Source organism: Falco peregrinus, chromosome 11, assembly GCF_023634155.1.
Source record: "Falco peregrinus isolate bFalPer1 chromosome 11, bFalPer1.pri, whole genome shotgun sequence".
NCBI lineage: Eukaryota > Metazoa > Chordata > Aves > Falconiformes > Falconidae > Falco > Falco peregrinus.
The window spans coordinates 27759503-27786208 of NC_073731.1; the positions used below are offsets into that span (position 1 = coordinate 27759503).

Consider the following 26706-nt stretch of genomic DNA (forward strand, 5'->3'; position numbering starts at 1 on the left):
TAAAAAAAACCCCAACAAATCACACAAGTGACTTAATGGATTTAGCCTTTGGTAATTCCTGTGATGGATGGGGACATTTGCTAACTACAGAAATTAATTGTTGCAACAACTTACCTTGTGTTACACAGGAACTACAACAGATCCCTACTTCAGGGTAGGGGTTTTGTGTTGCAGGGTGTATATAAATGATAACAGCAACAGATGTTCATCAGCTCCAAAAGTAAGATCTTAGGAATGGAAAGCTTTTGATATGGTGTGCGAAGGGAAACTATGGCTGGAGAGTAGGCTATAGTGATTGAAGTGAATGTAAGGGAAGAAAAACATTGATCTTGCTGATGTAAGAGAGGAAATAGTATTTGAGGTGACCCGAACGCATGGGAAAAGGAGATGTAGGAAATAAATACTTAATTCTTCTCCTTTTCTCTTCACTTGTAAGCCTGATTGATGGGAAGGTGGTCAGTGGCATCATTAGTGAGAAACATTCACTATGCAAGGAATTGGAGTTTGACTTTGCCATCTTTGTTAAGACAAGAGGATGTTCAAGCAGAGATACCAGGAAGACTAGGCAGGACATGGGAGAAGTGTCCTAAAAAGATGCAGGAGCTTGAGTTATTGGCATAGAAATGGAGATGGCACATGAAGGCTCACACGCAGATGAAGCTTAAAGGCAACGTGGTATGGAGGGAACAGAAAACAGGGGGAAGGGAATTGCAGAGGCTCAGTCTGTGCCTCTGTGAAATAGTAAGAGAAGGTTGGTAATGTAGAGTGAGCGATGTGGTAGGAGAGAAAAGAGTAGATGACAAGATGTCAAAAAGCAGAGAGCCTCCAGAGCTAGGAACTAGAAACCCTGCAGATGGAGCAGAGGTCCTGACACACACTCAAGACTCTTTGCAGACCTGAGTGCGCACGGTTTCAGCAGAGGGGACAGAAGCCTCGTTGGTAAAAAGAGAAAAGTGAGGTAACGTTGCGACATTTCCAGGACAGAGGGAGGGAGGAAGGTGGTTAGGAAGCTGGAGCAGCAAGTGGAGCTGCTTAACTCTGACACAACTCTGCAGAGGTAGGAGGCTTACTAGAGGCCTTTTTCTGTAGCGGGGTAAAGCATAGATCTCGCCTTAGTTTCAGCTGTGCAGTCCTATAAACTGAATTACGTTATAGTGTGAATGCTGATGCAGTGAATCCAGGCCAGAAATGAGCTTAAACCACCATCAGCTCTTAGAAGCTTCAGGGTTACAGGAGCTGGTTAACTCGTCTCCCAGCGATACAGCTTCTAGGCACAAGGTGAGCCTGGAGACCCTTCCAGGATCACCAGGCACCGTTGTCCTGCTCAGCTAGGGAGCAAGGAGAGCAACGCCGGCTGCTGCACAGAGCAGAGACAGTTCCTCACACAGCACAACAGAGTTGCTAAAACGTTAGCTCAGTTCACTTATGCATATAGGATCAATTTTCTACAGTCTCTAATTCTGCTGGAATATGTATCCATGCAATTCATGTTAGCCCTGTTCAAGTTCACATCTGAATTTGATTCATCAGCCTCACACCAAGAAGCAGGCGTACACTGTTTGCCATGGCCCGTTACTATTATTTAAACTGTCTTTCTGCTGTTTGCACTGCTGAATTGCTGCCAAGATCAAGTTAGACCTGATGAGCCAAATTAATCCCCAGTGTAACTCTGTGGCAGTCAATGGATTTATGTCAGAGATTAATCTGGGCCCAATATAGATGTATTTTTTGGCAGAAGGAAGAGAACAACAACAGAGGAATGAATAAAGGTTAGATGGATGGTCCCTCAGCTGTGCCTGCCCTTTCAAGTAGTGTTTTCCCTCTATGCCCACACCCCGTCTTTCCAAGGAGATGCGTTCCTCTGCCTTCCCAGCTGCTTGCTCCAGAACCCTGAACCAGGGGAGCCATGCAAGGTGCAAATAGGACAGTTCCTTGGTTTGCAGGTGACAGAGCTTTTTGAGCTGCTCTGGAGACCCACAGGCTCTTGAGAGAGACAGTACATGACACCAGTTCCTAAGAAGATACGGAACGAGTAGCTTTAGGGATATTCAAGAGCTGCAGGATGAGCTCTTTGGGACAGGGAGACTCTTTTGGGGTTCATACGTTGCCTACCACCAAGGAGGTCCTGGCCCTGGCTGGCATGCAAGTAGCAAACGTGAATTCCCTTTCCTCTGTGGGACTGGTACCCCCTAAAAAATAGCCCTGTTGAGAAAACACCATGGAAAACTGGGTAAGAACCAGCAGTTAATTCCTGGAGGATATACAGAAGCAGAGAAACAATATCTTTGTTTAGGTTGTGAAGTCTTGTGCTGTGATGTCAGTGTTGGGTGTCAGGGCTGGTCCCCTGCCCCCAATCCAATGGCTTCTCAGTAAAGCAGGAGAGAACATTTAAAAGTCTGAATCTCATCTCAGCTGTACCCTTTAACATTTAGGTAAGTGCTTCTAGCAGTCTTGCAGGAGAGTTGAACCATTTTTCCTTTGTCCCTAACCTTATTGTAACCTATTCAGTGTGAGAATTCTAAAAAAAAAAAAACCAACCAAAAAAAACATGTCAGACAGTATGAAACTACCATAGTTTGCAGTTTCTCTTTGTATAACACTTTCCCTGGTACATCTCACACCCTATAAATCTTCTCTAACCTCTGAGGGAGGACTGGCGTCCTTGATTCACTGTATAATACAGGTATTACTTTTCATATTTCACTCAGAATAATTACACACTATGTTGTGATGCTGTTCTTTGTAGTATCTACAAACAAATGCACACACGTTTTCATCTAATGCTGACCAGTAGCTAGATGGCAGATATTGGAAATTATTTGGTAAAGGGAAAATCTGTCCTGTAATGGAAGTAAGCGTAAATTGGATGCTATTTCCTGCAAATTTGGAACACAAAAACCAGAGGTAGTGGTGTGCAGGGGACAATCAGATGAAAAGACCACATGTAAAATCTCACAAGCACTCTTGCATGGCTGTGCAGAGGCCCAGGCTCTGCTGGACACATCTCGGCTGACCAGGAGGCATTAACTGTTTGGGGATAACCTGGCTCTGAACATGACCCGGTATTCACCTGCGTTCCTGACATGCTCAGCTAAGCCATGGTGTTTCCTTTGGCTTTGCTTTCAGACAATAGAGGACTACACCCTGCAAAAAGGATGATTTTGTCCAAGTCAATATTTCTTTTACATTTAAAGGAAGACCACACATATATGAAGTGTTATTTCCCCTTAACATAAAGGCATCTCCCCTCAGAGGCTGGCTGAGCGTGCATGTGCTCACAGGGGCAGTGTCAAAGGGCAGGGGGGGCTGTTGACTTGAAGTTCACCTGTTCTGGCACAATCAGCAACTCACAAGCTTGCTTTCTGCTCAGGTGTACCTATCGCTACAAGATTAATTGCACCTGATGTTTAAGGACCAGAACAGCTCTTCAAAAATAAATAGAAAAATGATGAAGAGCCCTGTGTTCAAGAGTTGTTAGTCATGTAGTGGCAGAAGGACGTGGCTCTGGGAAAATAAGCCTGAGATAGATCAGCTAAGCCTTGCATAGATTAGTTGAAGTTACTGACATCCTGTAGAATAGCTGAGGCTGGAAGAGGCTTGTGGAGGTCACATAGTCCTTCGTCCAAGTGGGTTAACCAGAGCAAGTTGCTCAGGTCCTCGTCCACAGTATCACAGGACACCTGCTGATGCAGATACACTGCAGTAGCCTCCCTAATCTCCCTGGTAAGAAATCTTCCTTTTAGAAAACTGTGCTAGCTGGGCTGAATTAATTTGTCTTGGCTGGTGCTCATTTTCACAGAATCTCTAAAGTCATGGATCGCTCCAGCCTGCTCTATTTATGGAGACTGCACTGGGGTGATGTCAAGCATAAGGTACCACAGCTCATTTCTCTGCTGCCAACAAAGACTTGCTTGGTCTGCCCGGGGCCTTTCCGCAGGGAGCCAAAAAGGCTCTGGAAGACTCTTATTTCCCCGTCTTCCCCATAGGAGCAAGACTCCAGAGAGCAGATCATGCCTAGAGGCTCACTCCGTGTGCTTCACCTCTACAATGAGAGTGCCAGCCCTTCTCACCAAGGAGAGTGGGGGTTGGTTGCAGCCCAGTTCTGTGTGGATCCTCATCCTCCTCATCCCACCCTGCTCTTCCATAGAATCGATTGGTTGTGTTTGAGTCTACTGTTCAGGAATGTTAGTGTGGGAAATTTCAGTTAAAATGGATACAAGTTAAGCTGCAAAAAGCGTTCCCCGTGGTTTTACTGATAGGGTAAGGCATCTTTATATTCTCCGTTAGGTAAATTATCATGAAAGTAAATATTTTTTTTAATCTGTCTGAATCACCTGAGGGTACCAAAGCCAAAAAATATAAAGCATCATCTCCTAAATATTTCAGATGTTATGTACATGAATAAATGTACTTTTACATTTAATGTAAATGTAATAGGGGCTCAGAATGGCACTCTGTGTTTTACTGGGTGAAGCCAGATCAAGTGCTCACTTGTTTTCCTGCCTCTGCCCTCCCACAGGTTAATTAAGTGTCATTAGTGCCTACCTCAGGGTGCTCTAATTCAGCAGAGGGAAAGCAGCAGGCTAAGGGCAGCGTAAGGTTTCCTCTCTCCTGCCCTGTCCGCGTGCAGCCAAGCACCCACAGTTCAAGGCAAGGTCTCCTCGTCTGTCTTTCTGATCATTTAGCCCCCTTTAAATAAGCAACTTTGATTGTCTTTAGTAGGTACAGTGCTTTACCTTTCATCTAAGAAAGATTAGTGCTTCTGTGAAAACTGTCCTTTAAAAGCAAGAACTGGTCACTGGCTTAGGGTAGCACTGAACAGAACAACAGGGATATAGCCCTGTCACGTTAGGTGCATGAAAGCTGTTAGATTTCCTGAGACAAGGACTACCTAAATAGAAAAGACACTTGAAAGTGGTGGTGTTAACACCTTGATAATGTTACTCTGACACTACAAGAATAAAGTTACAGCTTGAGAATTATTTAGCAAGTGGCCATAAAGCCAGGACTGAATTCTGCCATCCCAAATCATATTCCAGACTCCTGGGTGCAGCACCGCACCTCCGAGCTACAGAGTGCAACTCTCTCATATCCCCTTTAAGTCCCTGCTTGAGATGCTTTGGCTCCTAAAATGCATGCACTGAGTTTTCTGGATTAAAAAAAGGTCTTTTTGTTAGTCTCCTGCATGCTTATCACTGCAGATCTCTGAGCATTTATGTCACAGTTTTGTGTTACATTCCTATACTACTTAAAAGATAGCTTGTACTTTGGGGTGATATTGGAGGCTGGCACACTTTATTACACTTCCATTTCGGCTGTCTTGATCTGTAGCAAAACCTCTAATTGCTCTGCATCCCCATCTAGCTTTCTAATAAGATTAATTCTGTCTTGTGTCTTGGTAGTCCCTAATTAACATGATTTGTCTTCACAGTTAAGGACTCCAGGGTATCACAGCAAGCTCAGATTCGCTGCTCAGTGAATCTTAGAAGTAGTTAATCTATCCTTCCATGAGCAGAGCAAATGTGGTTAGGTGGCTTCAAAGGGCTAAATGATCAGAAAGACAGACGAGGAGACCTTGCCTTGAACTGTGGGTGCTTGGCTGCACGCGGACAGGGCAGGAGAGAGGAAACCTTACGCTGCCCTTAGCCTGCTGCTTTCCCTCTGCTGAATTAGAGCACCCTGAGGTAGGCACTAATGACACTTAATTAACCTGTGGGAGGGCAGAGGCAGGAAAACAAGTGAGCATTTGATCTGGCTTCACCCAGTAAAACATGGAGTGCCCTTCTGAGCCCCTGTTCTGTGGAAGCTGAGACTGGAGGGGCACGTACGCATGCCACCCACTGTGCCCCACAAGAAAGAGCTTTCCCTGGTACAGACAGTTAAGAATAGACTTTAGTTCATCACTGTATAATTGGCAAGAGCCTCTGTGAAAGCTCTTGAGAATCCATAGCCTTTTCCTCATTATTTTTCCACTGTTACACAGCTCTTATTTCTGGGGGCCTTTAGGAACTGAAGGTTTCGGAAAGCCAAAAATCTTTCCTTACAGGTGGTTTCCTGGCCACTCTGAAATGAGGAGGGGCTCTCTCCAGACATTCTGTTTGTGAAGCTTCCAGGTTTGTAAAGTTTGGATGAAAAACGACATCCAAATAATTTCAATATCAATTAATGGAATGGCTTGAAGTTTGTTTCTGGATGCGCATGAAGAAAACTGATTTCTAAAGGTGCTTGAGAACTGTGAGTTAGGCTCATAGTCTCAAAAAGAAGAGATATTTTAGTGAAAGGTTGTTTTTGTCTCCTTGGTTCCTTTGTCACTTGGATCCCAATCTCCTGCAGCAAGTGGGTGCAGAGCAGCCTGGGACTCAGCCTTGGCAAAGCACCCAAGCTGGTGTTACTGGGTGGGGAGGAGAGAGGAGCATGAGGTGGAATGAGCACGTGGTTTAATAGTAGATAGTACAAATACAGAAAGTTCTGCGCAGCAGAAGACAGCAGAGAGAAACCAGCAAGCAGAACTGTTCCCACGAAACTGATCTTTTAAGTTGCTGATAAATTACAGAGCAGCAGGAACGCATCCACTTAGGGCAGATGAGTTTATAACACAATGCCCTATGCTGGAAACGGTGGGCATGCCTTTTATTCTCCTTTATGTTTTTGTTATAATTGGAAGCCAATTACATTATTTCTCTCAGTGCTGGCATTTTTAATAAGGATGCAAATTAATTAAAATTCCTCGTTCTATTAGCAAAGAAAAAAAGTAAGCAGAAGCTAGGCTGCAGCGTCTTGGTTCTTTTCATCGCAGTGCCCCTGGCTAGCAGTAGAAGAAGGGACATGGCATTTGGCCTCCCTGGCTCTTTGTTCCCTGTTAGTAACATGCAGACGGCCTGTGGTCTGCTTCATAGCAAACATCTGCCTTACAAACAGCAGAGTACTCCTGGGGAATCGCGTTAGCTTTAACCAAGGCAGTCTAGCTGTGGGCCAGAAGCAAGCCAGATTAGCCTATGCAGAGCTCAAACTGCTAGACTGCTGGCTGTGCCTGGAGGATATCTTCTTTTACATCCAGCAGAGCATCTCTCTATACCACTGCGGTCAGCAGGACAGGTATAATGAGTAGCTATAGTGCTACTTGGACAGGCAGGGATGCTCAAGTGACCCAAACAGGAGCCAGATTTGGATTGGGAAGAAGATGTCTGTTAGTGAGGTACTAGCATTACATCGGGAAGCAGCTGGGAGTAAGTGGCAGGTTGTTGTTATGTTCAGAGTTGACCTGAGCATCAGCTAAGACACTGTGATAAGTGGCAAAGAATTTCTCCTTGTGGCATGTTATCTCGGAAGCGTGGCAAAAGGTGATACTTCTGCAATCTACAATGGGCTTATCTTAAGCAATTAGTTTTCTGTGACTAGTCAGTAGGTATTGTTCGGTGCACCCTTCCCCTTTCCTATGTCTAGGTTTCTGTGTAGCAGTATTTTCCCCCCTTTACTTCTGGGAAATTGTAAGCTCTCTCCAGTGGTTCATACTATTATAAAGCATTATGCAAAGTGTCAGTGGCAATGCTGGGACCACAGCTTTTATACAGGAGGGGAAAAATTAGAGTCAGGCAAGTACAACTTGCAAAAATAATTCAGCAAGTCCTGCCAGAAGTCTGTCTACTTCACCACCATGGATTATGCAGCAGGACTCTGCATCGCCATGCAGCAGGAATTCTCCAATCTCAGATACTTCAATCACACCCTTAATTTTAAGCATCAAGTCAACAGAATTAAACTGTAGAAATGGATTGGAAAACTTCACTCAAGGATTGTGGAATGTCTGGCAGTGGAACAAACTGTACTGCAATCTCACTATTTATGGGTGGCTGCTTTTAAGTGTTCAAAACATTGCAGTGCTGCAGAGCAAAAATAATGCCGATGGTTCCGTGTATAATTAAAGCTTTAGTAAGTCACTTCACCTTCATGCAGCCCCTCCCATGTAATTTAAGATTTTGCTGTGTATTTTTAGCCTTGTAAGTCTGTGAAGTTTGTTGCAGTTAAGTTTTGAAGTTAGTGTTAAAAAACTCTGCATTTTCAGAAGAGTTAACTTTTTCTAAAGCCTTAAATATGAGAAAAATCTCATTTTTTATGCAAAGGCAGTGCTATCTTACTTGCACGTGGGCTGTCTTCTCTAGATGCTACATAAACACTGTCAAGTTCTGTTCTGACCACATGACATAAACCTACTAATAACAAAAGATGCAGAGCTCAGTGCTGGAGCTACAGCAACATACTGAAGCAGTTGTGGTCAGTCACAGGCATATAGTGGGACATGCTGGACATTTTTAATGTATGTAGGGAAACCAGAAAGCTAATCCTATATCCAGCTTGTCTTCTGCAGACTTGGGAGTTGGAACAAATCCTTTGGAGACAAGATCTGCAAGAGCCAGCTCTCACTTGTCAAGTGACTATATTTTTTTTGTCTGTGGCAAGGCCAAAAGGACCTGACAGCACCAGAATTCACTTTGAACATCCTTCTGATATGGAAGGGGAAAATAAAAACAACGTGCTGGCAGTAGCTAAACAAAGCATTTTTAATAGCAGTCCATGGAGGAGAATTCATGAGCTACTCTCCATGGCAACATCTAGGTTCTGTCACGTTTGCTGCCTCCACTCTCTCCTCCTTCCCATTCTCTTGTCCCTTTCGTACCCTTCGGCTCCTGCTGTTCTTGCCCGAGTCCTGCCCACACGCTGTCCATGAGACCTGGCATTTGCAGACTGTCACTGCCACCAAGGTGTCTGCACATCACTTATGTCCCCCACTCTTGCAGCAATGCTTGTTGCATCTGGCCTGTGCCCGTGGGGTTCAGATTTTCAGTTCCAAGAGGTGCTGCCTGGGACCAAGCAAGCCTGCTGTTTTCTAAGCTGTCCAGTGCTCCTGCTCTTCTTCCTCCTCAACTCATCACCTGTCTGCTGTAGCTCCCCTGCACTGTATTTGGCGGGGTAGGCTTTAGCCTGTATGGATACTGGAAGGGGTAAGAAAGCTTGCCAATGGCTATTTAATTAAACTTCAGGCTAAGACCCAAGCTTTTAAGATGTTGGGTCTAAATGACCATTATCTCTAGAAGGAAACCAGGTAATCGCACCAAGTCCTGGCTTCCTTCTGTGGCTGAACTACAAGGGGAAGGATGCAGGGGAACCCACTGACACTCAGGTTGCATGTTCTCTTGGGTGGGACACCTAAACCTTGCTGATGCTGCGGCATTGTGGTGCAGTCTTGCCATCTCTACATGCTTTATATTTCAAGAGAAGCAAGTCCAGCATCCACTAAGAGGTGAGGAATTGCTGTGTAAATGACATCCTCTGTAACCTGGACTAAGCTCTGGGCCCAACCCACAGCAGCAGCACGAGTTCTTCAGCATTCCCGAGCTGCTCGGTGTGAGAAGGCTGCCGGCACCACGGCTGGATGCTCTGCTCCAGGAGCACAGCTGTAGTTGTGTGCAACTGCTGTCAACAGCAAGTGGCTCGGCGCCTTCCTTTGCATGGGGCACCTCCGAGCAAAGCGCGTGGGGGTATGGCCTCCTGGCAAAGGAGAGCGTCTGGCCACGGCGTCAGGCCCAGGTACTCAAGAAAGCTTAGCTCCCTCAGGAGGACACCCTCCAGCCTCCACACCTCCACTTTGGCTGCAGACCGGAGAGATTCACTGCATGCCCCCTGCCTGCAATCACAGCTCTCTGAGGAAGCCGCGGGTGGGAAGAGGAGGCATGGTGGAGACCCTAGCGAGAGCGCTGCACTCATGAACTGCAAGAGCCACAGTAGACCACATACAGGTGCATGAAATGGTCTTCTGAACCAGCCTTTTCTGTTCAGAGAGCTGCAGTAAGCTTGCAAAGAAAGCACTCAGAGGGTTTAGGTGATACACCTATGCTGGCAGGTTCTCTGTGATGCAGCCTAAGCCCTAGTGAGTTCCAGCCAGGTTGAGACTGGGGACGCTGGTGAGGACTCGCACTGGCCAGAACGCTTCCAGAGGGTTTTACTTTGCATCTGTTTTCTCAGGCAAAGGCACAAACAATTCTCTGCTTTAGGAAACATCAGCAGATAGTCAGCCTGAGTGTTAATGCTTTGCAACTTCATTTTGTTGTGTTGTTAACAGCATCCTTTCCACAGCCCAGCTCTACCCACCTAAGCAGAGGGGAAGGATTTTCAGCACCAGCAGACACAGCTATAGCCCTTTCTTGGGCAAGCTTCAGTAGCTCTCTTTCCCTCATCGTAACCCAAAGGGATACAGCTTAGCACATGGATTGATGCCAAGGATAAGAGGCCTCCACAGCAAACAACTCCTTACAGCTTAAACTAAAGTATAAAAATGAGTTCATGACACTGAGGACCCAAGGATGCCTTGACCAACAGATTAGCACATTCACTGTAATGCTGAGGAAACAAGTGCAATCCTTATTACCCTTCTTGCACAGTTTTTCTGACTCACACAAGCAAGAACCAGCATACCTCATGAATTTTCAGCGCATCCACAACATCTGCCTCATATACCTGCCAACACTGTTTAATGACAGCTAATAATCATTTTACACAAAAAAATTCAAAGGCACATCAGACGTGTCCCCACACAGCACTCCCCTGACACAATACAGCTACATCTCATCCCCACAAAACCCACACTCATTAATTACATCTCCCACTCAATCCAACAGCCTTGCTCCCACAAACACCTCGAATTTCATTCCCCTGTGCTTACCTGCAGCTGTGGGCCACTTGCAGCTTTGCTCCAACTCCTGGGTTGTGACATGGTCCTATTTTTCCCCTCTGGGAGCAGGAAAGGAGGCACCATGCCACTGCCTTATTTACTCCCAGTCCTATAGGGGAATGATCTTAAATGATCTGCAGGCTTGTGGGAAGAGGAAGGGGTATTTCCCAGCCCCTCCCTGGCTCTAGGCTTTTGTAGGTAGGGATCATCATCTCCACATGGTGCCTCTGGCTACAGTAATTTGGGTTCCTGCTCTTCCTCCACCTGTAACAGGACATGGTTTCCTTGCAGCAGAGGTGCTTTCCGTAGTGAAGTTTCAGGTATCTGATGGTCAGTGGGAAGCCCACTAACAAGTTGTCTGTGTGCTCAGATTACTTACACTGTGGTCATCGGTGTCTCGTCTCCCTCCCATTTGCACCCTGGCTCCATCCAGGCTCCCACTTCTAACGTTTCTGGGAAGGTGCCATCAGGAGTTTCTCACAGCTGGGTCCTCCACATAAAACGTGCCAAGCTCCATGTCTGACTGAAGCTTTTGCAGGAGTGCCTGGGACAGGCTTTCTTGCAAAAACAGGAGAGAAAAACTTGTGTCACGCAGCTTAAGATATTCCATAACACAGTCACTGTTGCACTCAGCGCAGAGGAGGCTGCTCAGGACAGGCCGTGGACTTGACGTCGTGTCTTTCTCCACCCCAGTAAGTGACCCAAACAGTAGTAAACCAGGAGAACTCTCTCCAGGGTGTGAGTTTTTCCTCTAAGAGAAAAAGCCCCACACTATTTCTCTCTCATACTATTATGGTCTGCTCTGTGAGGCCAGTAACCAGCAGGCGATGCTCTTGGGAGGGTCATGGCTGTCAGGGTACCAGCATACACCAGAGACGGGATTTTATCCTGCCTGACAATGGACTGAAGGGGAGAGAAAGGGCAAAGCCCCCTCTGTTGTCTCTCCCTTTATAGTGTTGTCCTACAGGTAATACTTCCTCTTCATGTTCAATGGGTTAAACTGTTGAAAACAAAAAGCCTTCCAAATTTCCTCGTATAAGCTAAAAATACCCCAATTCTGCAGGCAGCAAAAGCAAACACAGGCTCCCAGGGGCTTGCTGTCCTTGCCCAGTACTGTGTGGGTGCCCAGCTAGCTGACACTGCTCCAAGTGACGCGAAATGAGTCAAAAGAGCAAGCTCAGCTTCCCATCCCCTCCTAACCTGGCTGCACATGGTGCCGTCACCCTCTGCCCACCAGCTGGTCCAGGAGGGCAGCCCCCAGCTCCCTCCTACCCTGCCCAGCCCCTGGTGCTTGCTGGCTGCCAGATGGGCTGCGTGGCTCAGCCGCCTGATTGCAATGGGCCCTGGTGCCCCATGAGGCTGAAGGAACAGACTCAGGTAGCGTAGGACATCTCTCCACCATCTCCCCTCTCTCTCCGAAGAGGCTGTATTCATTCATGATTTAGCATAATCCCAGGTTTTACTGCGTTTTGGGTATTTTTCATCGGGAAGCTTTTGATCTAATTTACTTATCTCATGTTTTGCTGGCATAACCGTGGGGGCTTTTAGTTGACATCTGCTTGCAAAGTTAGGAGTTTGTGCTTGCTGGTTACACTCCCAGCCTGAGACCTTTTTTGACGGCTGATTTATTTGGCCACCATCATCCCAGCTGCCGTTTGCATACCAAGTTTATGATTTCCAGGCTATAGGTATTCAAGTGTCTGAATGTCTGGTCAGGCAGGGAAATGGTTCAGTGCCCCAGCTATGACACAGCCGGGTGGTATCAGCAGATACAGCTCGCTTGCCTTCCTCCTCCCTCCTCCTCCTCTCTGCTTCCAGATGCAAATGCTTCCATATTCGGCAATGTGTAACTATGATGGCTTCTTAAGGGGAAAACATCTACCTTGGCAAATGCATTCAAGACTCTTCTGCTTCACATTTTAAAGCATATGTGGACTAGAGGAAAAATACTCCCATTTTATGCCTGCTGGCACATCTCTAGTCCTGTATTTAAAAATGCCAACAACCTCCCAAAGATTACCTAATCATAATTAATAAAAAAAAAAAAAGCATTGGGAATGGAACGGAAAATGAATTGGCTGCCATGAGTAGGAAAGTGGCCTGAAGAGGGAATCAGAAGCCAAGGTTCATGAGATTGTAATCCTAGTTTCTGTATTAATTCCCTGTCCAGAGAGGTACGCTTACCCTCTTTGTTTGCTTTATTCCTTTCTGAATGGGACTAGACATTAGCTTAGTCACTGTGGTGTTTGGGGGATTAATTAGCTAATTCAGCACCTCGCTGTAATGATGTAAAAGTCTTAAAAGCTTCACTGGAAGGATTTGAAGCTGTAGCTTAAGAATTATTGCTCATTTATGACCTTTTTTGTAACACATCTTGGAGAGTTAAAGGTAAGGCAAGAGGAGAAGATTTTCATTTTCATTTTCATTTTAAAAAGAGACATGCATTTCCATTTGGCAAGACTTTGCCTCCTGATGGGAAAACATAAACACTCAGTCTCTGATCTTGCCTCAATCCATATTTAATCTCAGAGAGTGCTGTTGGTGTAACTTTGCAGACAACGGTTTCAGGAAGCATGGGGGAATATCCCAGGCTTCCTTTTGCTTTGGAGAAACAACAAAGGAAAAAAAAGGTGGGTGAAGCAGGGCAAAGATCTCACATAAGCCCACGTGGAGGACACAAAAGACATGGAAGACAAAGCCACAGAGCAGAAGACAGCCTTTTAACAAGCAACAGGGAGAATTATACAACATCCTTTGGGATTAAAACAGTTTCCCCTTTTCCTCTGTGCAGGCCCTTTTGTTTTGGTGGACAAGGGGATGAAACCCTGCCTGTAAAAGCCCAGCAGTCAGGGGACAAAGCCCGGGGGGATTTCTCACAGGGGAGAAGACGTGCCCCTATGCCTGCGGGTGATGCTCTGCAGCAGGGCTGCCTCCCACCGCCCCAGCAGCGCTCACCCACTCCCCTCCGCAGCTGCTCAGTGCCCAGCTTTGGCGTGCGGCACGTGGAGCGGGTGGGAGTACGAAATCGGAACGAGCCAGCGGCAGGAAGACAAGCGGGGTTTTAGGAGCTGGTGGAGTGTTAGGAAGATGCTGGAGTTGAAGCCTGCAGAGGATGGTGAGATTAAAAATAGGCTGTAGCCAGCCTTCCCCAGCATTTTGGCACCTTAACTGCCTGTTATCCTTGTGACCCACTGAAGAAGAGGCGGCGATGGATGAGATTATCTCTTCCACCGCCCTGGCAGTGCAGGAGGAAATGGTATTTTGCTCCTAACCAGGTTGTTCTCTCTCTGTCTGGTGAGGTCTTCTGGAAGGGTGTAAAGTGAGTGTTTCTTCCCCATCTTCAGTCAAACCAAGGGACTCCCTCCTTCCCTTGAGTTCAAGGCGCTTGTGTGCATTGAAGATGTGCTCATTCATTCACATCTTAGAGGGTGTTTGGAGGCTTACATCCTTTGATAGGAAAAAGGGCAATTCTTGTAGAAATGATTGGACATCGTGCTTCAGGATTTTTGATTCAAGACAGTCATTAAAGAAGGCATTTCACAGAGCTACATTATCCAGTGGAATCCACATTACACTGTTGTAGCTATCTTAGCAACGCTGTATTTATATCAAAAAAGGCCAAAGATGATCTGTAAGGTTAAGAGGTGTTGAAATGCATACTTAGATCAGCTGACTGAACCTCCTGGTCAACAACTTGTACATTATATGGATCAGAAACAGTTTCTTCTGCTTTTTGCCTGTGCTTTGTATTTCTGCAGATTAATTGCGGGGCAGACGAGGCTTCCCTGAGCTGCAGGTTTCAGCTAGCCATGGACCCAGGGCACCAGCTGCGAGTAAATGGTCAGGCTTGTCCAGTGTGGTAAACTGAGGATGGATCTTTGTAAAGGCTACAGTGGTGTAGTTTCCAACCCCCTCCGGCTTGAACTTTCCTACATGAACAAGATCCCCCATCTGAATTGTTTTAGGAAGTCTGAAGGGTGTTTGCATGTTTTCTAAGTTGGGCTCAAGCAGAGCCAAGGGCTGCAACACCGAGTCGCCTGGCTCCAGCACTGCTTTAGCTGCTTCTGCTTTGTTAAAACATGCTTTTAGGTAACAGCTTGGGACTGGGGAACATGCCATCCAAAGATGCAGCACCCCTTTTCTTTGTGTGTGCTCCTTCTAGAGCAGTATTTGTTAATAGTAACAGATGCCAGACCCATACATCTTTCCAGAGCTGGTCCAGCTCTAACTCTGGGTGCAGCTGTCACTTATAGAGCTTCTGTGTAGTAAATGTTCTTAGCAAGATCCGAGCCACCAGGCAGGAAAAAGGTAGACTAGCATTTCCACAGACACACAGCACTTCCTTGTAAACTGCCTACAGTGCATAAATGGTGACTGTTGGGTGGGGGGAAGGAACCAAAACCCAAAGAGTGTGTTTTCTGTCCTGGTTTTCAAGTATACATATTGTTGTAATTCAATGGGAGACAGTAGCATGTTTGAGTGTGATGTGGCTGTGCCTCCATTTGTCCTCCTGTAAAGAGTTCCCAACTTTTCAGCACTGCAGTGGGAGCACAAGAAGTGGGATGCTCTGAGAAGTGGGTCTAAGGGAAGGAATTTGGCACAAAGCCATGGTTTTCATGGGGCATTTTGTTGCTGCTCTCTCCTTAGGAACATTTGTATCTGCTTTCACCGTGCTGTGCGGAGCCCGGACCGACCTCCCCGACAGGCACATGTGTTGTGTCTTCTGGCTGAACATTGCTGCTGCTCTGATTCAGATCCTGACGGCGATCGTGATGGTTGGCTGGATTATGAGTATATTTTGGGGGATGGACATGGTCATTCTTGCAAGTAAGTACAGGGCACTCGCAGCCCTCAACTCCTCCTCTCTGTGGCTGTGTTGCTGGGTCCCAGCTAACACCCCTGCAAGCCACTGGACTGCACTGTAGGGACAAGAGCCACAGGATGGGCTCTGCAAGTCCATGAGAAACACAGTAGGCAGAGGAACTGCTGGGAGGCAGTTGGGATGGGCCCTGGGACACATCTGGACAAGCCTCCCATTGCACCACATGGGTTAGAATCTTCCTTTCCCCTTTATAAAATGAAAAGTGCAGGAAGGGGGGAGGCCCCCAGCGCTGTGAAGTTTGCTGTCTGGAGCCCGTTCTGCTCTGGTTGCATCCATGTACATATTTAAACAAAAAAGCCCTTTCTCCCTCACAATTCTGGCTGCATCTCTCGAGTTAGTGAGACCTTTCTGTGAGATCTGTTCTGCTTTCAGATAGCATGCAGGGCAAGCTGTCCACAGAAAAGCCCTGGGGGCTCCCCTGGACCCTCCCCTTTCTCCCCAGAATACATCTACCCAAAGGCTTTTTGTCACGTTTCACATCAAGTTCTTAGGCTGAGCAGGACTGCTTAGCTACTTACTGCCGGAAGGATTTCCCCTACACCCTTTAAGAAGCCTCCAAAACATTAGTCTAGGGAAAGAAGAGAGGAACTGTTTTAAAACATACGTAATTTAGGCCACCCAGTTAATATATATTACCAGTCTAGAATACAGGTTCTGTAACTATCCACTAAAGACTTACTGGTGTAGAAGTTGTGTTGTATCTGTTTCATACCACCTGTATCATGTTGCAGAGAAGCAAGGTGACAGCCTCACCTTGCCTCCAAAGCCAGAATCAGCCCACAGCTCAGGGTGCCGACTGTGTCTGCAAGACCCCACTCCCTTTCCAAAGGCTGGTGGGCATTGCCCCAAACCAAACAGGTCTGAGATCCTTCAGGCTGGCAGGGCAAGTGGTTCCCAAAGCAAGAGCTTCTCCCAGAGAACATCTTACCAGCAGCTTTTGCTTTTTGATTTGAAGGGGCTCCACACTGTCATCTCCGGTGATGACATCTGTGGCTGCACGACAGAGGAGGAGAGAGGATCTCAGGAAATGGCCAGGCACCTGTCTGAAGATGAAATGGAAGAAACAGAAAAAACAAAACCAGCAGGCAACTAGTGCACATCTTCAGCTGCCAAACCCAGGGGTTAAACCCTGTCGTCAAACCACCTGCTAATTTCTGAGCCAGCATCAATTTACAGGCCGAGTTAAGAGCAATCCCCACGCGGAGCAAACGATGGATATTAAAAACCTGAACATAAGTGAGGTAAAAGGCTTTCCTCAGGATGAAGGCAGCTGCCCTGTTTTTCCCTGCAAACCACTTGCCAAGTTTCCTCTCAGATGCACCCACAGAGCAGGGGTAGCCAAGTTATTTCTGAGGATAAATTGTGAATCAGTGTACATCTGTGATGTGTCTTTAAGAACCTGCCCGATCTGTGTTTAATCCCATAATTAAGTGTTCATAGTCATATGCTCTTCTGCTGTTCCTCTGCTGGACAGCCTCCATATGCAGTTTGCTGTTTTGCAGGACCTGGTTCTGCAGTTGTGGGGAGAGGCAAGAAAGCATCTATGCAGAGAGAACGCTACAGCTGAAACCATGACTTGCTTTTCTCCGTAGTCCTATTCATCTGTGTCCTCCGGGCAGAGGGGCTGGGTCTCAGGAGGGTCTTCCTGCTTTTCCAGTTTGGTTGCTGGGCAAAGCCATACAGCTTGGAAGTATCACCCTGAAGCTGTTCCCCACACCTGGCTGGAGCCCACTGGTTTGGGAGGCAGAGGGTGGGTGAACAGTGTGTTTGGGGGGGCCAAGAGGTCCCCGACCACAGCAACAGCATTTCGTCCTGGCCACTCTGGTGGCAGTAGCAAAGGGTGAGAGGAGTCAAAAGTGTCTTATGTTAACCAGCTATATGTCATTCACCAAGTTGCAGCCCTTGGCAGTTTCTTGCTGTCTTGTTAAATAGCTGGGGTTTAAGTTTATTTACCATGCAGAGAAAAAAAATGGCAAAATGAAGCAGCTCTTGGTTGATGGAGAATAAAAGAAAAACCTCATTTTTCAATCAAAACAAAGAACAGAACTGATTGATTGCTCCCAGCTGGATCAAACAGCCCTGTCAGACCAAAAATGGTTTGTTTTTTCATGCTTAAAAAAAAAAAAAAAAAAGGTAATAACTTTAAAAGGAAACAATGTTTCAAATGCAAGAAATAAGACATTTCATTTGGAAACACTGCCAGGAAACAGTTTGCTTTGGTTGGGCGTTGTTTGTGTGCAAACAAGCTCTGATGCACTGGGCAGAAATTGTACACCAATGCAAGTTGAATCTGCATGCAGGTGGGAAATAGTTAAAAAACATGAAATTGCTGCCCACCTCCAGTCTTCCTCTCCTTGAAATGGCTGATTCCATGCATCCCTGTGAGGGTGCCACACAGTTTTGATGGGCTGGAGGCAGGGCACAGCAGGTGGTGTCTGAGCTGATGGAGGCTAGCAGTGAGAAGGGTGGGAAGCCACTGGGGTTCAGGGTCTCCGCTCCAGCTTTCCCTGAGGGATGAGTGCCTTACTCCCTGGATCAGGGCCTGTCCGTTAGCCGGTAGGGAGCTGGGTGGAAGTTAGGGAGGCTCGTTACAATATTTCATCTTCTGGTGGTAATCCTCAGCCGTTAAAAGGGGGAGCCTGCTCCAAGGAGATAGCTTGGGGGATAACGTCATACCGTCTTTAATGAGAGGAAAAGGAGAAGAATTACAGGCCAACCCGGTATACTTCAATTCCAGGAAGAAGTTATCAAACAAGTGACTTGCATGCAGTTAGAAAATAAAAAGAAACAAAGTCAACCTGGGTTTGTCCAGAGCAAGCTGTGTCAGACTGGTGTGGTACCCCTCTGCGGCAGAGGGATGCAGCGACGGTCAGCCATCCCTCTCGACTTGCAGGCGCTGATGCCCTCTCACACAGCCTTCCTACCAGCAAACCAGGGAGATGTGGCTTGGGTGAAAATGCATTTGAGAACTGTTCTCTAAATGCATTTTCCTCAACTGGAGAGGTACAAGGAGAGGTGTGTTGAAAGGTCCCTCCTGAATCAGCTCTGTTCAGTATTTTCATTCATGGCTTGATGATGGGCTGGTGAGGGCACAGGGAGGGCAGCAGGCAGATCCAAGCAAGCCAAAGAACCGGCCTGAAAAAAATAACGCTGCTCAGACACTAAGAAAGGATTAATCAACTGCATAAATACACGCTAGGGAACAACTTGTTTTTCAGAGAAGGATGTAGTGGCTGCAGTGAGTCACAAGCTGCACAGGAGTACATTGCTGTGGAGGGAACAAACACCGCCCAGGCAGGTAGGAGCAGAGCCTGTAGGACATTCATTAGTCTCCTCACCTTTCTTGGCCCACATAAATCTGCAGTGAGGCTTGTACTTCTTGTGGACAACCAGGAGAGAGCCCAGAAGACTGTGAGACAACAGGCAATGAAGAGGTTTGGTGGGCTAGTAAATGTGAGAGGGCAGCAGTTTAGCCTAAGGTAGACTGAAATAACAGCAGGAATGATCAGTGTGGAAATTAGGAGACGTTTTCCCTCTAGTCAGGTGAAAATGCAGAAGAGATGGCATGGCAAAATCTGCCCTCTCTGTCACAGGAAGACCCGAAGAGCAGGTAGACCCATGTCTGTCAGGAGCAAGGTGGGACACGGGAGGAGACTGACTCATCTCAGGGGGTCCCAGCCAGCCCTCATCTCCTCTAAGGTGCCCTTTGGAGGGATATATCCCAGAAGGAAATTTAATTGAATGCAGTTTTGCTGTCACACAATTACTTTTGGCAGCACAATGGCACGGGGCATTTTCTCTGCTAATTTAAATGAATTGCCAGCTGGCCCCATTAAACACCACAGATACTTTCTTTAAGCAGCCATATGGCTTTGGGAACAGTCCTTCGCTTTACCTGCTGTCTGAAGGCACAGGTAGATTAAAAGGAATGACTTAATTATTTTGCAAAAGAAAAAAGAATAACCTAGACTCTCCCCTTGCCACTGCAAACATCAGCTGCCCTGTGGGTGGCTGGGCAGCCTCAGCACGGCCACAGGGATGAGGCACGGAGCTGAGGCAGAACCGAGCTAATTAGCTGCCCAAAGCCAACTGGAAAATGAGCCTCCTAAGGCTCTCCGAGCAAGTTTCCCCTCTGCTAAAGGCACACCTTGTCCCCAGCCCACACAGCACATGACTTCGTTAGCTGCGTTGGGTGGAATGAACACAGAGGAACGGCCTTTCCAGGAACTCCCTAGCTGCTCAGAGCTCGTTACAAAAGGGTTTGTCCCATTTCTTGGCAGAAATAGCACAGAAATCAATATAGTAATGTCACGCTGAGGGGGCAGAGGGGATGGGAATCAGGGACTGTTTGTCCAGGCACTGTTTCACCTCTAATGAACACAGCCAAGAAGTCGAGCTGGGTTTCTGAAGGAAACGGGTGCTGGCCTCTGAATTAATGACTTGCATGGCTGTGCCTGTGAGCCAGCAAAGTTGCTGTCACCTGTGGCTTCACAGGACAGGGACTCCTGCTGCAGTGGGCAGCTGACTCTCGGGGACTGCTTGCCAGCTGGTAGTAAGAAGTTACCTGTAATCATGCTGTCCACTTGTCACTCCTTTGCTAATTACAGCACTCAGACCTTGCCAGGAGCAGTAGCAGATGATTGCATGGTTACCGTAGGCTCGAGCTGCAAGGGACTTTGGAAAGCATCGCCGACCCCCTCTTCTCTGCAGGACCCCTGCCAGGGCAGGTAACGCAGCTGCCCTGGGAAGGAAAGGGAGCAGAAAGTGCTTGAGACACTTGGAAGAGAACGACATCCTAAACCAGCTGGGCACCCTTCATGAGATGAAGGAAATTGTGAGAACAATTTACCTGCTTAAGACCTATTATGATGTTTTGGTGTTTTTTTTTTTTTAAAACATCTAACTAGATCCCCAAACTATGCCTGAGGAAATGAGTTAAGATGCCTTTTTTTGCAGTTTCCTACCAAACGCTGCAGTAGGGTAAGTTCTTAAAACACCGTAGGAATGTTAAATACCACCAGGGTTTGCAGCACCCTGCTGGGCTGAGGCACACGATGAGTTACCTGTGGGCACAAACTCCACAGCAAAACCAAGCTGCCAGAAAGCTGTCGGGTGTCGTTCTCCCAGCTCTCGGACTGTGAAGAGCATGCCAGGTGCTGTCTGGTGCCCCGTGATGTCTTGTTTGTTGCCTTCCTTCAGCAGTTCCCTTTTGGTCAAACCCATGAAGTGGCAGTGTCACGGAGGAAAGTGCTGGTGGGAGCATCGCTCAGAGATGTTAGTCCATCCAGCCTGTCTGGCTTCGGGCTGGTGAGCTGGAAAGCAGATGAGGATTCCCCCATCCTCTTTAAACAAGAGCCCCAAATGAAAAAATCCTCTTCAAGTACAAGGATTTTAAGTAACATTTAGCCCTGGTGTCAATATCTGATTAGGGCAGCTGTTCTCCATTTACTCTGCAGCCCCAGTTTATTCATTCTTTTCTGGTTCTCCATGTGTTTTGAATATATTGTCTACAGTTACATTTCTCCCTCTCTCTTTCTTTCATGTTCCTTTGCCTCCTTTTGTTCACCATCAAAGTTTCACAAGGTAAGTTTGTTTCTGTTCTTCCTCCTCCTCCTCGCACCCCGTGGCAGCTTCCCACAGAGAGCTGCGAGCACTCGGCCAGGGCAAGCTGCCTGGGATTCGCCTTGGCTGGTGGTGCTGGTTCCCAGCCCCCATTCAGCCGTGTGCCTGTACGTACGTGTGTCTGTCTGTCTCTGTGTCTGTCCTGTGGCCACACAGCCATGGGGACGTGTTCTCCACCTAGAGCTGAAATGCCCCTTGGGCTGCCCCAAGGGCACCCCCAGAGCAGGGCAGGGACCCGTTTCAGCCTCCAGAGCATCCTCAGGCCACCCTCTGCGTGAGCCCAGTCCATCCCAGTAGGACAGCCTGTGCACAGACTGGTTTCTTTTTGCCTGACTCTTACTTGCAATGGATTACAGAAGTGGTGCAAGCTCAAGCAGACTTGATTCAATCAGTGACAGAGCTGCGCCTTAACTGTATTGCAGGCATACTAACATAAAGCTGCCTCATGCAGAGCAGCTATTCCTGTGCAAGAAATGCAATAACTATTTTCACGTATAAACTATTCTGTAAGTTGTCTGAAGTATTTTAAGAAATAATCTTAGCATAGGACAGGTCACCTTTCAGCTTAGTTTGGTCATGGAAGAAGAGATACAGGCTCTGCCACTGTAACTGCCTTCCAGCCAGCTCCAGAACTGATAGCAGGACTGAAAGGATTGCTATTACATCTTAATAAGAATTTGCTACACAAGCAAGTTACTGTAATCATAACCTAGCTTGCTGACTTTAGCTAAGGATTTATGGCATGCCCCAACTCTCTGGTCCCTGTAGTTGTTGTTGGTTGTTTTTTTTTACTGTGCTCCCTAAACACGTTAAACTAATGCTGTAGACAAGCCCGTATTTACAGATTTCCAACCAGGTCATCTTGCCTTCAGAACTAACTCACACTTAAAACACAAACGTATAAAAAAATCATCATTTTTTCCCCCTAGAAAAAGCTGTTTGAAAGAGGTGAGAGTCTTTCTTTTCAGCTGCACACAATGGGCAGCAATGCAGTGCAGGGTAATGTGTGCTGGTAAGTGTCATTAATCTCTTCCTCTGTATCTTGTGCTCGTTTAGCAGCAGGAGATACAGGCTGCCAAGGCTGGGTGAACACTTGGATTTTTCCAAAGTTCATTTGCTGGGGCCAGTTCTTAGTTCAGCAAGAAGTCCTTTAAAGATAGGGGTTGTGGCACCTGCTGGCATTTTGCATTCAGCTTTAAGGGACTTATTGGAAAAAAGTATTAATAATTATCAATGGAAAAGTGTTTGAAGAGCTAAGCATTCTTCTGAGATGTGGCATTTCATACTCATTTGAAATTCAAAATACAAAAATGACAGGCTACTTATGTTAAACAAAGGGAAAAAATCTCCACATTTTTAAAAGGTTTCTAGTTGAAAATCTTTGCTATTGCAGGCAGTGCAGGTAAAGGCCAGTTCATCTGCTCCTTTAAAAAGGAGATCTTTTGCATTGATACTATCTTAATCTCAGCTTCTCTTAAAAAGAAAGCGGGTGAAGCTTTTGTTGCAGGCATTGCAACCACCTAGGAAAATGCTAAAAACCCCCTGTATTTTTCTCTTTATCCTGTGTCAGCATGAGCTGTGGGTGCTCTCCTGTTGCCCTTCCCCGCCCATGCCCCCCAGGAGGGAAGGAGCTGTCCCCTATGGGATTTGCAGCCTCCCCACAACCACTATATGTGGCACAGGAAATAAAGTGGGGTGCCATTCCCCTGGGAGCTGTGATGAGCAGCGGGACAGGCTGCTTTAGTCCTTGCAGCATCCATGTGGCTGCAACACAGCAGGGCCAGGTGTCTGCAGAGGCCAAGCATGAGCCGCACAGAGCCCTCGTGGTCCTTGCTGCCTTGGTAGGGAGGTGCATTAAACCTCATGGCTAGGGGAAGCGGGGAGAGGGTGGAGGAGGAGGGATCCATGTAGTTTCCCAGTGCGATTGATTTTGCTGCTGAAAAGCTCAGTTTCCTCCAGTCCCACCAGACAGCTGCTGTGCCCCACCAAAAGCACCTGTAATTCTGCCGGGCTGGAGCAAAGCAAGTGCATAATGAGGCATATCATTAGGGAAAGGGCCCACAGAGGCATCCTGAAGTCTGTGTTTGAACCCTGACATGTCAGCCTGTGATTAAAGGCATCCCCTTGCTCCTCCAAGAGATGTTTTTTCACCTCTGCAAACCGCAGTGCAAATTGGTTGCTGCTGGAGAGCTCTGTTAGCAAAAGCCAGCATGGGAACAAAAAGGCAGATAAAGGAAACCAGCCTCCTCCTACCTGGCAGTCCTCTGGAAGGACGAGGTTCAGCCGTAGATCACAAGTAGAGATGTGATGTGTCGGATGCATGATAAGTGCTGCCAGGTCAGTGCTGGGGAACAGCAGTATGTAAGGCATACATTTCCCCTACATGGCAGAATTAACACGCTTCCTCAAAGTTTTAGCTTATTGGACTGTAGCGGCATCGGCGGCCGCCGGTACCTCCTGTGCCTTTATGGGCAATTCAAGCAGACAGGCCTTTGCCCACGCCGGTGGCTGGCAGCACGGCTGGTGGCTGGCAGCACGGCTGGCTGCTGGCAGCCACATCGCTGTGCCTGGGAAAGCACGTGCACCCCGTGCCTGCACCGGGCAGGCTACAGCTAGACAGGATGGCTTGCCGGGCCGAGCCTGCCCCAGGGGGAGCATGGCAGCCCCCTATTTTCCCACATGGTTTGCCACTCCTGGTAAACCAGGCTCGTGGCTCACTTGAGCCTCGCCAAGGGTCCTCGTTAGGAATTAACACTAATCATGTTGCCTTCCCCTCCCTCCCCACAGGCTACAAGGAACAGGGGATCCCACAGCAGCTGTAGTGGCTGGGACAAGTGTGGTCAGAGAAACACGGCGAGAGATTTCCTTTGGCAGCTGCAGGCTGTGGACATTTTCATTACCCTTTGTCTCTCTTCTTCTTCCTTTTGTTTTGTTTCCTTCTGTTTGAACCTGGTTCACCTGCCCATCCAGCGGAGCGGAGGTGCAGAGCGACCGACGGAGACTTGCACTGATCAGCGGAGATGGGGCAAGCACGGCGTGGCTTAGGACTGGTCCCGGCCAGCATGCGGTGGGCAGCTGATGATGACGAGGAGGGTGCCAGGAGAAGGAAACACCCTTGGCGAAGGTGGCACCTGGGCAGGCAGCTGAGCCGGGGGAGCGGGAGACGCTGCTTTCTCTCTCCTCCCAGAGGAAAGTAGCTGAAGACATTTCGCTTCCTTTTTACGCTCACCATTAAAGGAAACTGGCTGTGAACGACAAATGCCAAGGAGCTATTAATAGATACATGTACAGTATGTAAAAGCAAACCAGTGGTACTTTTTCCCCACCCTGAGAGTCCATCCTTGACTGCTTTGTGGTAGTGGAGGGCTCAGCCCAGCCTCCTCTGCTGTCTCTGTATATACGATGCTCAATGAAGCTCTGTCCTTGCAGATGTCTCGAGAAATGTGCTTGCTGTAAATCGTATTGTACTGCTGAACGACTGGGGCCATCCCCTGCTCCCATCCACCGGCACCATGTGAAGACCAGACCTCCTGCCAGCCCCTGGGGAGACTTTATCTAGCATGGGACTGGTGCCCCGCAGCACCTTGCCTCTAGGGTGGTGGGTACAGCCACGTGCTGCCAAAAGCTTCTAGTGTAAGACAATACTGGGGGAGCCAAAAAAAAAAAAAAAAAAAAAAAGGCGACGTTTCCTCCCCTCCCCATGAAAGGGACTTGCTGGCAGCATCTCCGTGCTTTGGAAATGGATCCCCTTACAGCGTGCTGCGTGCTCCTGGCTGAAGCAGCATCCCTGCTCTGCTTCCCCGGGGTAAGTGCCCAAAGCAAGAGCAGCCTGACCTGGTGTTAGCCAGGGGCTCAGTAGCAGCTGCAGCTGGAAAGCCTGTGGCCACATGGGGTAGGGCTGTGTTTCTGTGGCTCGAACAGACCATGTGCAGGGCTAAGTTGGGCATCCAGGTGGAGTGACCCCGCTGGTCCTGGGTGGTGTTTCAGCAGGGCAAGGGGAGCTCAGCCAGGGAGGGGGACCTGGTGGCAGCCCCCTGCTTGCTTTCCCACTCCAAAAAGGAGGAGCCCTGCTGAAAGTGGGCAAAATCAGGCTGCTCCCAGGGTCCTCCCGGTGAGATGAGCTCCACACAAACCTGCTGCCAAAACTGGGAGCCACCTGAGCATGATGGAGCTGTGGCCTGCTTCCAGCCCATCACTCGTGCAGAGAGGCAGCTGGTGGGCAAGGGGAGAGCAGCAAACCCTGCTCCCCTACAGGCCTCTCCTAGCATGATGGTTTGTTAAGGCAGGTTTTAATTTTCCATGCAGATCAGATCCTGTCAGTTAAAATACCTCCTGCTGCAAAGAGGGCTGAGGTGTCAAACAGCAGCAAGTGCCCCTGAGCACGTCTCCTCGCCTGATCATCTGCAGGCAGAAAGTGTGGGCCACCTGGCTGTTCTCTGCACTGTCTGTCCAACCCTCAGAGGCATCGCAGGGGCACATCGAGCAGGACAGTACGCCTGTCTGTGAGCCCCCAGGTGTTTGCACCCGCAGGAAACATGGCTTTGCCTCCCCACAGCCCCAGCTCTCCTGATGGCTGGACACCTGCTGGCTTTAATGCCAGACCTTTCCTCCTGGAAAGGTTCCTACCCGCCCAACGCCCACACTTTGCTGTGAGCCCACAGGCTGTGGAAAGCAGGCACTGGTACCTCTCTGCTCTCCCAGCTCAGCAAGCCCTTCTCCAGGGCTAGTGATAAAGCATCACTGATAATCACAGTCCCAGCTAACTTGTGATGGGACAGGACCCATCCAAACCATGCGCGTTTACCCGGCACAGGCATCAGACCTGATGACAAACTTTTTTCACCCCACCCTTTGATGACAGCGCACCATAAAAAAGCTTTGGGCTGCCTGAACAGGAGAAAGGGGCTGAGAGTCAGAAGCCTTGGAAGCACCAGCCTTTGCTGCGAGATGGGAGACTCTCAGCAGCCTTAATCAGGAGAGCAAATGGAACCCATATAGTAAGGATGCAGTTTTGTAACACAAACAACTCGCCATATATTTTACCAAGCCAGACTTCAGCTAGGTCAACGTATTTTACAGATATTCCCTTTGTGCATATGCAGGTGCTACCTGGTGTTTGAGCACAGCATGCCTCAGCCAACACCCTTGGCTAAACACCTGCCAAACCACACAAGCCCCACTGAGCACGCACCCCGCAGCGCCTACAGCCCCCAGGAGGTATGTTTAAACTGGCTTTTTAGCAGCAAGAGGTTAGGAAAGAGATCAACATGAAATGGATGGGTGGAAGACCCTTCAGATGAAGTTTAAAGCAGTATTTCACAGGTCTTAGCCCAACACTAACAGTGACCCTCTGCATCTGCAGACAGACAGATCGCTCTCCCTGTCGCACAGCTGGGAAGCAGCAGCGTGTGGTCAGGGTACGTTACCAGGCTCCAAAGCAAATCCATGGCAGAACCACAGGAATAACTCAGGCTGT

At 48.0% G+C, this 26706-nt stretch overlaps 1 protein-coding gene across 2 annotated transcripts in view; it reads left to right on the forward strand.

Moving 5' to 3' along the window:
- STUM (stum, mechanosensory transduction mediator homolog) overlaps window positions 1-24672 on the forward strand; it is a 44556-nt gene extending 19884 nt beyond the window's left edge. Inside the window, exons 2-3 of one of the 2 annotated variants that reach the window (XM_055816563.1) lie at window positions 15374-15553; window positions 24201-24672. In XM_055816563.1, coding sequence (XP_055672538.1) covers window positions 15374-15553; window positions 24201-24241 — 221 coding nt within the window. In that variant the 3' untranslated portion in view covers window positions 24242-24672. Of the gene's footprint in view, window positions 1-15373; window positions 15554-24017 lie in introns of both variants that reach the window. The other variant, XM_055816564.1, reaches the window with a different exon arrangement.
- The last annotated feature ends 2034 nt before the right edge of the window (window positions 24673-26706 follow it).